General features: G+C 34.7%; 1 protein-coding gene across 2 annotated transcripts; it reads left to right on the forward strand.

The window, feature by feature from the left end:
* The first annotated feature begins 1,206 nt into the window (after nucleotides 1–1,206).
* On the forward strand, nucleotides 1,207–11,864 carry LOC110030257 (signal recognition particle receptor subunit alpha). 2 transcript variants are annotated; one of them, XR_002294639.1, is made up of 11 exons: nucleotides 1,207–1,514; nucleotides 1,691–2,679; nucleotides 9,455–9,539; nucleotides 9,610–9,705; nucleotides 9,796–9,948; nucleotides 10,059–10,166; nucleotides 10,461–10,580; nucleotides 10,672–10,797; nucleotides 10,901–10,984; nucleotides 11,435–11,645; nucleotides 11,737–11,864. XR_002294639.1 is itself a non-coding variant. In XM_020732883.1 (10 exons), exons 2-10 carry the CDS (start codon nucleotides 1,700–1,702, stop codon nucleotides 11,558–11,560), a joined length of 1,878 nt encoding a protein of 625 aa, XP_020588542.1. In that variant the 5' UTR covers nucleotides 1,207–1,514; nucleotides 1,691–1,699; the 3' UTR covers nucleotides 11,561–11,758. The 2 variants fall into 2 exon arrangements, 1 of the variants encoding a protein (XP_020588542.1); XM_020732883.1 differs by having other exon boundaries at nucleotides 11,435–11,758.
* The last annotated feature ends 412 nt before the right edge of the window (nucleotides 11,865–12,276 follow it).

The following is a 12,276-nucleotide window of genomic DNA, read 5'->3' on the forward strand; positions in this document are numbered from 1 at the left end:
TACTACTATTACAACTTTCAACTACGACATCTGTGACCGACTCTATTACAATCTCCAACTAAGACCTCTGTGGCCAACTAATGATATTTCAGCTTTCAACCAAGATCTTTATAGCCAACTACTGTTTGTGCAACAACAAACAACAATCTTTGTGGTCGACTACTACTTAACAACATCCAAGTATGATCTTTTATGACAAATTGATGCTATTACAGTCACTAACTATGGCATTTGTGATCAACTGATGATATTGTAACTTCCAACCTCGACCTTTGTGCCCAACTACTATATGTGCATCAACCAACTATAATATTTGTGGCCGACTACTATTATTATAGCTTTAGTGGCTAACTGTCACTATTGTAATCACTAAATATAACATTTGTGGCCAACTTCTATCGTTACGGTTTCCAACTATGACTTTGGTGGCTAACTGCTGTTATCACGACCACCTATCATGACTTGTATGACCAATTACTTTATTACAACCATCATCTAAGCCTTTGCGACCAACTATTGCTATTATAACAAAAAAATACATATCTTGTAGCCCAATTGTGACTATTATAGTAGAATTACTTATGCAAATTTGTAATGATTAGCTTTGTAATTTCACATTCTCTAATGCAGGAGAGGCGGAGACATATAGACTTACAATCACAAATATTTTACTTTTTTTTATATAAGCAATGTGGTTAATTCGTTTTTCAGGGTTTTCCACATAAGCAGTCTGGTATCACCTCATATTATTATTTCGTTTATCTGTGTGTTTTGGATCTTTGTACAACACTAGGACATCAAATTATTTGTTCGTTGTCACAAATCTTCCAGACACACAACAAAAAGAATTGTGTGGTATGTAAATTTTCACAAGTCCAATAGATTTTCTACTTTCGCACTGCTCCTATTCGAAACCATGGAGACAGACGAAAGAAGCTAACTTTAGGCAGTGTTTCGCTACATGTTAGATTTCTATGAAGTAAGATTTATCAAATTCAATAATTTAAATTTATTTGACCATAACAACCATGAATAATTCTGTCCCTCGCCCGAATATAGTAAACATGAGAAAATTTATTTTAACAGAATATTAGAATTAATGTACATTTTTTTAATGTTTAACAAAATTTAAACTAAATTTATGCTTAAATTCGATTATTAATATTGTACCAAACACCACTGCATAAACCTTTATCCCGCGATGCTCGTCCCGGATCTACGACCGAAATCCGTAAAATGGGAGTTATGGAATCCGCGGCTTTGTTTTGTCCAAACTGACCGTCTGGCAGGATTTTGGTCAAATCCAGGTTAAATCCTGCTGTAAATCCGCAACCAAACAGCCGCTTAAACGGTCTTTACAGGAAACGTTGAACATTGAAGCCTGTTTTGGGCTTTTCTTCTTCTCCACCCTTCCTTCCGCGTTACCTTGTTCTTGGAGAATTTCTCCTTTTCCATTCCTTTTCCCAATTTCATTTTAGGGTTTTTTTTTTTTCACAGGAGCCTATCAGCGTCAGGTAACTCTCCTTATGATTCAATTTTTGTTTTCTCGTTTTTCTTGATCTTGAATTTATTGTCTAGATTCAAGTTCACATCTGTGCAATTTTTGCTAGGGTCCTTTTTTTTTAATCGGATTCGAGAGGATTTACGAATCGAATTTTTCTAATCCGTTTGGATCTGTCCAATTCGCTAGGTACCGAATATGTTGGAGCAGCTGCTGATATTCACAAGAGGCGGTCTCATTTTATGGACCTGCAAGGAGCTCGGCAACGCCCTCAGGGGATCTCCGATCGACGCCCTCATCCGATCCTGCCTCCTGGAGGAGCGATCCGCTGACGCCGCCTTTAACTACGAAGCCCCCGGAGCTGCAGCCTACACGCTTAAGTGGACTTTCCACAACGAGCTCGGTCTCGTGTTCGTAGCCGTCTACCAGCGGATTCTCCATCTTCTATACGTGGATGAGCTTCTCTCCGCCGTGCGCCGCGAGTTTTCGCTGATTTACGATCCTAAGCGCACTGCATATGACGAGTTTGATGAGATATTCCGCCAGCTTCACAAGGAGGCAGAGGCACGAGCAGAGGAGATGAGAAAGTTGAAGCAGGCTGGGAAGGCGCCTCCTTTATTAGCCAAGAAACAGGTCCAGGGTGCTGCCCTGAAAGGTTCACAGCAGGGTGGTGGAAAGAAGAGGAGTGGCGGTAATAGTGGTTCTGTGAATGATGAAGATGATGGTAATTCTGACAAACGGCATGGTTTAGTTAGTAATAGCTCTAATGGTCACCAAAACGGGAGCACGTCCCGTGCACCTAGTTCCATTAAGGGGAAAGAAAATGGACTCCCCGATTCTGGTGCTTTTGATGTAAGTAAATTACAGAAACTGCGCGCAAAAGGCGCAAAAAAGAATTCTGTCGGCGGAGCTAGTAAAGCTTCGAAGGAGGAGCCGAAGAAGAATGTAAAAAAGAATAGGGTTTGGGATGATTCGCCTTCTGAGTCAAAGTTGGATTTTACGGATCCTGGTGATGAGAGAGGGGATGGTGTCATAGAGGATATCGCAGCTGATCAGGGTGAAAGCATGATGGACAGGGAGATTGTGAGCAGTGAAAGTGAGGATGAGGGGGATGACGAATTTGAGAGTGCTAAAGCAAGTGCCAAGAAGAAGAGCTGGTTCTCATCTATGTTTCAGAGGTAATTAATCTATTTTTCTTCTCTGATGTTTTTTTTTGTTGTTGTTGTTTTTTGTTATTTGCATGTGGTCAACACATCGTCAAGTTTGCCAAGCTTATTCATTTTTAATTTTTATGACGTTGTTTACTTTGTTTAGGATTCATTGTTAAGCTGATCTCTACTTGTGGATTTAATGATGTTAAGTAATTTAGTTATGATTATGATTTATCATATTCTTTTTTCTTAACACGTTTTGCTTTTGTTAGGAAGCCTTATATCAGATTGGATAGGAAGTTTTGAATTTTAGATTGGGGCTTAGTGTGCTTCAAAACTGCGTAATTTCACAAATTTTTTTTATCTGTAATTTGCTTCCTATCTCATACTTCAGATCTTGGCTGGTGATCATTTTAATCAAACTACTTACAAGAGAAAACTGTGTAAGGCTCTTCATTGATGCAAAATGACTAATAATGAACCTAGCTATGTTGCTTTGTTATCTGTGATGTGTGTGATATTCTTACCAAGATTGTAGGCCTTGGAGATTCTAGGAATGAGCAGGCTTGGGTCCTGATCTGAAGTCTAATGGAATCTTTTTTAAGAATATTAATTGTCGAACAAAGCGATTTCTGCTGAAATGGTTCCAAAATATTTGTACCTAGGAAAAAATAACTGAGTTTTCTTAATATGAAAATTTATTAACTATTACTATGAAAAAGCCTTCAATGCTCTCTTAATTTTCAAAACTGAAGCCATTGACTCCTATCACACTTCTTGTGCAACATCTGAAATGGATCTAACATATATCTCAAACTAGACGTGATTTTAATTTTGATCATAACATTATCAAATGCAAAAATCTTACTGAAATGTATAGGTGTAATAACCAGGGGTAACATTAGGTTCATTCTTGACTGTGGGCTAACTAATAACATCAAACAGTTGTTTCTAGATATCTTTACCTTTTTTTTGAGTATTGGGCAAAAGAATTTTTCAAGAGGGGCAAAATTACTTATTTATTAATACTCATATTATTTTGCTACCCGTTAAAAAAATTCAAATTTCAAGGTGGATAGTTCCTCCCCTAGGGAAAACATCGGTGTGTAGATACGCCAACTGAACATTATAATACTTGATAAGAAAAGCCATGGTGTCTGACATACTCTGCTATTGATAGCACTAAGGCCAATATTGTTAATTTTTTTCTTATTTATTTTTGAAGCATTATCCATTTAAAATGACTGCTTGAGGGAAGCCCTAGTGGCTATGATCTATCCACCTATTGTTTCTTAGCTAGTTATGTTTAGGCTTAATCACTAGCCAACTTTAGGTTTCTTTGTTGATTTTTTTAAAATTTTAATGGTCATAATGGTTTCCTTTCTTTAGTTGCTCGCATATCTAAAATTATAAATATAGGCCTTGGCCTCTTATTTTTTCATTCAACATCTCCAAATAGTATTGTTAGATTTTGATACAATTTTTTATTCGTACTTAAATTTGCTAACACTCAACTTTATATCATTCTATTGTTTTATTTAACTTGTTCAAATTGTGCGTGCCCTTATAATTAGTTCAACCTTGTTATACTTTAGTGTTGTGAAAAGCAAACAATTTGTATGATCTATTTGTTAGGAGGCATGTTTTTTTTAGAATTGCCTCAGTTCAAATCATGTATTCAACAATAGTTTGCTTGTTTTTCCAAATGAAATTTTGCATGCATGAAATAGGATGCCCTATGACTTAAAAGTTAATGCATGTCTTTGCTTAGGATATATTTGAGATTCTATTTGTTGTGAGCTATTATCATATGTGGAATACTTGTTATTATCATTCCCTTGATGCTATAAATCTTATCAAACAAATAATAATAAGCATTTTAACTAGTAAAATGCCTCTGCATCGTAGCTCTATTATTAGCTTCAATGCTAGGTTTCACAATAATGATACGTTTTTTTTTCCTTTCCATAAAATAAGTTTTTCCTTTGACAAAAACACAATATTCTAGGTTAGAATTTCTTTTTTTAATCGATCCAAATCTAACGTAATGAACTTCAATGTAGGCTTCAGTTGTTAAATTGTTGTTTTTTTAATTAACAGTTCCTTTTCTAGAGACCTCTTAATATATCTTAAAATCCTTAAGATAACATCCTAATGCATTTTCTTTAGATTTTGCATATGCCTAACTTACCATGAGAACAATGAATGAAATATCACATCAGGTAATAGTAAAATAAATAAACTTAGTTAACAAGCAACAATAATGAAGAATATCTTTAATGCTTTTCTAAGCATACAAAGTCTATAATGCATCCTTATGCGTGTCAGTTGGGTTGCACCAAGAAGCCTCAAATTGGTCTATGGCATATTGCCTCTAAGAAAGGACACCCTTTTTTGTATACGTAAATTGGATTCCAATCAAGTATTTTGAATATCCCAACATTTTTTAAACAAGTTTCTTTTAAAAGGTTTTTTCGTAGTAACAAATATATCACTTATATGAAGTATTTTGTGGACTTACACAGTAAGGGTCATCGTCTAAGAAGGTAAATTGTAGAAAAAGATAGAATAAGTTGCTATGTTGCTTTGAAGGTTAACTGCATCAGAAACTTTATAGAGTTTATTAAATCGAGTATGAGGACTTTGTTTCAACTGATATATAGCTATTTAGGGCTTACAAATTGTATTTTTTCTTTAGGCAACATATTTGAGAGATTGTTCTATGTAATTTGTTCGACGAGATTGCCATGGAGAACAATATTTTTGACACTTGCTACGAATAAATGTTACTCTTGATTAATAACCATAAAGCATAAATGAACATAATTTAGTTGAGTCTTTGATGAAGAAGTTTAAAACTAGTCGATGCCATGAACCTTTGTATCTCATTTGGTTACCAGTCGTGCTTTTCTAGAGTTGATAATACCATCTGGATGTAACTTAATCTATAAAATTCACTAGTACAAGGACTTGCGAGTACAAATAGAAGAAAGAAAGAAGATTGATGAAATAACGAAGTTACATTGTCAAGGTAGATAAAAAGATTGTATTCCGGGGTAAGCGCGAAGTCGTAAACGTTTGGGACATGGGGATCATGGATTATTGTTGTAGATGGATGCTCATCTATAGATAACTTGATGGATGGAGGTGTATAAATGGGAGATTGTCGAGCCGTCCATCATGTGTATACTTGTAGTGGACTAGAGGCATGTACTAGAGCAAGGGGTGGAAACTAATTAATAGGAGGAAATTTTTTAGTGGAGGAGAAAAGAGTTTGTAAAGGGATATTTCTTGAAATTTATTATTTACAGAGGTACCAAAACATTTGATAGTGGGTTCGTAAAAATAATAACCCGTTTTAGTTCATAAGTAGCCGAGGAAGACATTTAATATCACAAGGGGAAAGTTTATCATGCTAGAATAAAGAGTACATGAATTAAGGATGGCTAAAACTTTAAAAAGTTAGGGGATAAAGAGGAATTAGAGTTGTTTCGGCTTGCTTTTTTTCGAACAGTCATTACGCTTTTATTTGGCTATAAGTTTCTTAATATATTTGAACAAGTTCTGCGGTAAGAAAACAAATCTATTTGTGTCACTTGTCTAAGAAAGTTATCCAATTTTTTCTATATGCTAAAAATTTTTAAGATTTACAATAGCCATTAAAAAATTAAAATTTGTCATGCATCTCTATAGCTATTTCTTATGTAGTTTTAGCCACACCATATGGACACTAAGTTGTGAATTAATGATATCACTCTAGAACTATTAAGGATTTTTTATGGGAATATTATTACGTAGGGAACATCTAGGAGTTGGCAATGCTTGCAGCAAAACATTCTATTTTGTTGGGAGCTGTTATGTATGATGATTGATTTATAATATCATTTTCATCATAGGAAAAATGAAAAGTGGATTGTATATTTTCTTGGACATTATTAGAATGAATAATTTTAAGGGAATGAAATTAAAAGTTTTATTTCTTGATAAAATTATTTGAATACATCAAAGGCTTCATGAAGACACATTAACAAGTATATACCTAATCAATCTTTAACATGGTTAAAAGTAAAGGACAAATTAATGAGACTTGGATACTTTAACATGTATAATATATATACGATTTGTACACTAGACGGTATAATGTAGTGACAGTTTGTTTGGTTGTAATTAGTTAGAATTCAAGTGTATTTTAAACCCATTGTAAAGTAATATCAGTGCATTTGAAATATTTTAAGCTATTTGGTTAGAAGAATAAATTCAATGGGCCACTTTTTGATGTTTGGTTAACTGTAAAGTGAATCAATTCTTTGGGGCGGAGAACTAAATTTAGACAAAATTTGGGGTTTTAGTGATGGTGATAGATAGAATTGGTGGGAGTGATAGACCTAGGGATGGGGTTAAAGAGCTCAACGACAGTGATATTGTGATTTGTCAACGACGAATGTCACAATTTGGGAGTGAGATGTAGGGACTAAAGGATAGTTGTGGGATAAACATGACAAACCCATGGTGACATGATGCAACGAAGCCTAAGTTTAGAAACACTAGCATTTTGCGAGGGTGAGACCGGAACTACATTGAAACGTATGTGAATGGAGATTTATTCTATGTGAGATTGATATATTTTGAATTTGTTTGTTTTGGCAAAATTCATAATACACCAAAAATGTCCTATTAGAGGAGTTTCAAATTTGAAAAGAAAAAAATTTTGATTCATTTTACTCTTTACTATATACTCAATATATAAAACTTTTACATCTCAAATGAAAACACTCATAATATTCATGAGCTTTACTTTGAGATGATGTGATAATGGCGAAGGGTGCCGATGTTGTTAACCATACTCATAGGATTAACATTCAAATTTAGAGACAAAGAGGCTTAGTTGATTAACCTTAAAGATGATGAGTGAGATAACTGTTATAAAAATGGCACTAGCATGGGAGGATAGTGGAAGATAAAGTAGAAGACGAAGTATCAAATCCATAGTAAATGCCTCAAACTTTAACATCAGCACTTCTTGTTTTCTCTATCTGAAATCTTGAAAAATACATTACAAGTTAGAAATAAGTTTTGGACTAATTATGGGATTTTTTATGGCGGTTGATAAATAAAAGTTGGTAGGAAAGTGGGGAAAGTATAAACATTATTTAAAGTTAATGAGGAGAGATGCGTAGATCATTTACCAAATATAGATGAGAAATCCATGAGCAAAGATAAAGGGACGGAAAAGTTTGCATGGTAATAGAGAATATTAACTGTGGGTTACTTGTCATGTCTAAAAAAGCAAAAAAATTTACGGTCCAAGATTTATTAGAATGTTTAACAGAACGTGTGGGTGAAACCTTATCGGAGGCAATAATCAATTACAAGTGTTGTAATATTATTAAATCATATTCATTTTGGAAAAAGAGTTCCGGGATTGTTTTCGTATAATCAGGAGAAGGGTTGACATTTTGAGCACCTAAAGGATATTCAAATTTGTCACAATAGCACTTAGATGAATGATTAGTTCCCAACTGTGCTTCCAATGTCGAAATATTGACCATGAGCACTGCAACCATAATTGCCAAACTGTCACTGGTGCAAAATGAGAGTGGGTGAAGATTTTGAGACAAAATAGTAAATTCAGTAACTTAGAGCATGCAAGAGTTAATTGTAGAGATAATTTGACCAGAAAGCCAACCATTAATTGTGTTTAAACAAACAACTGTGATAGATAGGGATCAAAGAGAAACTTGACAGCAGGAATAAAAGATCAATGTTAAAGAGGTGATTTTAAAGAAGTTTATCCCACTTGCCTTTATGTTTATCTTATAAAAGTTGATTGTACTATTGTAAATAGATGTCAGAGTAGAGAGTGTATGCCTGAAGTATTTACTGTTTTGAAACTGTGGAGTGAAAAAAACTGTATTATGTTCGTAATATTTAAGAACATGTCTATGTAAAAAATGGGACATTTAGGACTATTAGCATCAATCTGAGAACTGTAAAGCAGGACCATCATTTGTTATGTTTGGTAATATCTGTTAGGTTAGGATTTGAAGAGCTAGATGATAAAGGTTCTCATTCGATTATATGAGAAAACAAAAATCCCGTGACCACAAAAGATGACATCTTTGAATTTGATTGTGACAACAATATTCGAGAGATTTGTTTTGGAGCTGGGAGCAGTCACTATGAACACCAAGTTTGAATACATCAATCAATCATTTAGTCGCAACATTGAAACTCTCTTTAGGCAACAATGCAATTGAGCAATCGCTAAAAGGTTTCTTGTGATTGACACATGTAAGCATAAGGACTCACAAGGAGAACATGAGTGAGTAAATGACTGGCTTTAAGGGTTGTGGATGAATATTGTGAGAACACTAAGATGTGCAAGCAAAGTATGTGGTTGGCATGCAGGATGCGAATCAGTGTAGTTGGCAAGCAGGCGAACGGAACATGTTTGGGCATGGCTTGTAGAGAGGATAGAGAGAAAGAGAGTGAGACAGAGAGGGAGGGAGGGAGGAGAGGGCGGTTTTAGCTCGGATTAGGATTGACAATATGTAGTGCACGTAACTTTGATTAACCTGTTAAGGAAATTGTTCCTATTTATAGGCACTTACAAAAATAGAATGTGGATGAATTAGTAGTGGAATTTTCTCAATTATATTTATAATGAAGACTTGATACTTTTTAATTATTGACTTTCCAATCGGATAATTCTCCATTATAACAAATTTTTATCAACTAGTTGAGGAATTGTTTTTGTTTAATTATGTTATTGATATTCTCTTCCGGTGCCTTTTATCCCTAGTCTTTCTGGAAATGCGTTGTTGGAGAAATCTGATCTGCAGCCTGCACTGAAAGCTCTCAAGGATAGATTGATGACAAAAAATGTGGTATGTGTCTTGTTTAAAGGTGCGCATCCGTTACTCTACCCTGCGTATTAAATAGTTATGAAATTTGCAGGCAGAAGAAATAGCTGAAAAGCTCTGTGAATCTATTGTGGCTAGTCTTGAAGGAAAGAAGATGGGATCATTCACTAGGATTTCTTCTACCGTCCAGGTTTGTTGTCCATTTTCTTTTTCCAACATTCTTTGGGTTTTGATTGTCCTAGAAAGAAGCTTAATGATTAATGTTTGGTAAAAATTATAGGCAGCAATGGAAGAGGCTCTACTTCGCATTTTAACTCCTAAACGATCTGTTGACATTTTGAGGGATGTGCATTCTGCCAAGGAACAGGGGAAGCCTTATGTTATTGTCTTTGTTGGAGTCAATGGTGTTGGGAAATCCACCAACCTTGCCAAGGTTTCACTTATAATTCCCTTATTTTCCTTTACTCCGTAGCGACTGATTCTAGAGGAAGCTGTTAATAAAATTTCTAATGCCCCCCTCTTTCCAAATCTGTCACAACTCAGGTGGCGTACTGGCTTCTGCAGCACAATATTAGTGTCATGCTTGCAGCTTGTGATACTTTCAGGTCTGGTGCTGTTGAGCAGCTCAGAACCCATGCCCGCAGACTCCAGGTATTCTTTTTCCTAAGCATTTTGCCAAATATTCATTCTTGTTTAGGTATGGTATTTTAAGTGGTTGCTAGTTGATTCAGATGATAAGGATTGTTTTAAGTTATCGTCTACATTCTGAATTTAATCCATCTATTTCATTATATTCCCATCCCGTGGATGTGCAAAATAAAAAGGGCTAGATTAAAAGCTTATGAATTTTTAGTTCTCATCTTAGTATGCTAAGACTTTGTTCAGCTGCAGTCTGAATTCAGCAAATTCAAGCATGGGTTTTTATATGCCAAAACATCTTTGTAGATTCCTATTTTCGAGAAAGGCTATGAGAAGGATCCAGCTATTGTTGCAAAGGAGGCTATCCAAGAGGCTAGTCGTAATAATTCAGATGTTGTTCTTGTTGATACAGCAGGAAGAATGCAGGTAGTTGGCGGCTGACATACATAGTCTAAATTTTTCTGTATTTCAAGATAATAATCCGTTGATTACATTGTAGCTCTGATCATTGTTTCAGGATAATGAGCCATTGATGAGAGCACTTTCAAAACTAATAAATCTAAACAACCCCGATTTAGTTCTTTTTGTTGGAGAAGCTCTCGTAGGGAATGATGCTGTGGATCAACTTTCCAAGTTCAACCAGGTTTTATACCACGCCAGAATAAAATTCAATCTTTGGATATGATCTTCTACTGGGATGATTTCTCCTGACTAACGGATGTTATATATTTCCTTATTATTTGCAGAAACTAGCAGATTTCTCATCAATGCCAACTGCCAGGTTGATAGATGGCATTCTGCTTACCAAGTTTGATACAATTGATGATAAGGTTCAGAATTCCTGTCCTCAATGACATTCATTTTTTGCATAATAGGAAGTTATTCCTTAAACCCCTGAGAGATAAATTCTGGAAAAACCGTGATTAATGGCAGAGATGAATTTCTTATTATATAAGCTGGAACTTTTTATAAGAAATTATTGCCAACCAATCTTCTGCCTTAACATCAGCATGTGAAATCACTGGCCTTACACTTGCGGGCTTGGGTTCTCATATATGGGTTTTGTTGCGCCGCGTTCTCAGATCAGTTGTAAGTCCCCTCTAGTCTGGGATTCGAATTCTACCGAGTGTAGAGTGTGATACTCGAATTCTTAGGCGCAGGAGGGATGACTGAGAATCGTATAATAGCCTCCGACCATTCCTTATAAAAAAAAAGGGTTTTATTTTGTTTTATTTTAATTTTTTTTCACTGTACGAAGCTGATTGAAATGTTGTTTGCAGGTTGGGGCAGCCCTTTCCATGGTTTATATTTCTGGAGCCCCAGTAATGTTTGTTGGCTGTGGCCAATCTTACACGGACCTGAAGAAACTGAACGTCAAATCCATTGTGAAAACCCTTCTGAAATGAATTTTATATGCTGTGCTGTCACCCAAACTGCTGCTATTTCCTTTTATGACTCATTTCCAGTGACCTTGTCTTCTTTGCACCGGAGGTGAATGATCTATCTATTTTGATTTATTTTTTCAAGTTCTGTTTCTTTTTTGTTTGGGATGAAGAAGATAACTTAAGCTCACAATCAACAGCCTAGGATTTCCTTTGGAGCCAGAGATTATTCTTGAGGTGGTGTGCTTCTACTTTCATCATATTAGAAAATGTAGAAATACACAAATTTTATTTAGAAATATCGATGTTTTGTTTAGTATACTAAAAATAGGAAGAATATATTGAAGTGTAATTTTAACGTGTTAAAAATAAATTTTGAATAAAATAAATTGTTAAACATAGCATGGTATCTTATCTAATTTAATTAAATATGATTTACAATGTTTTAATTTATGTATATTGAATTTGATTCACAAAGCTTGAATGCATGCATATATAGGTGTATATTTGGGTTTTTAATTTCAAATTTAGAATAGAAGTAAAATAATAGACATTTGAATTTTGAATGTGCCTTAAAACCCCCTTTAGGATTAAATATCTACTTTTAGAATATGTATTAACTTCATGGATGTAATTTTATCGCAAATGTTTTTTGAAAATAAAATAAAAAATAAAAGATGAAAAGGATAATTAAATAGTTGGATTATACTAATGATTATAATGATGATTTTACAATATTA

The sequence above is a fragment of the Phalaenopsis equestris genome, unplaced genomic scaffold (assembly GCF_001263595.1).
Source record: "Phalaenopsis equestris unplaced genomic scaffold, ASM126359v1 Scaffold000689, whole genome shotgun sequence".
Lineage (NCBI taxonomy): Eukaryota > Viridiplantae > Streptophyta > Magnoliopsida > Asparagales > Orchidaceae > Phalaenopsis > Phalaenopsis equestris.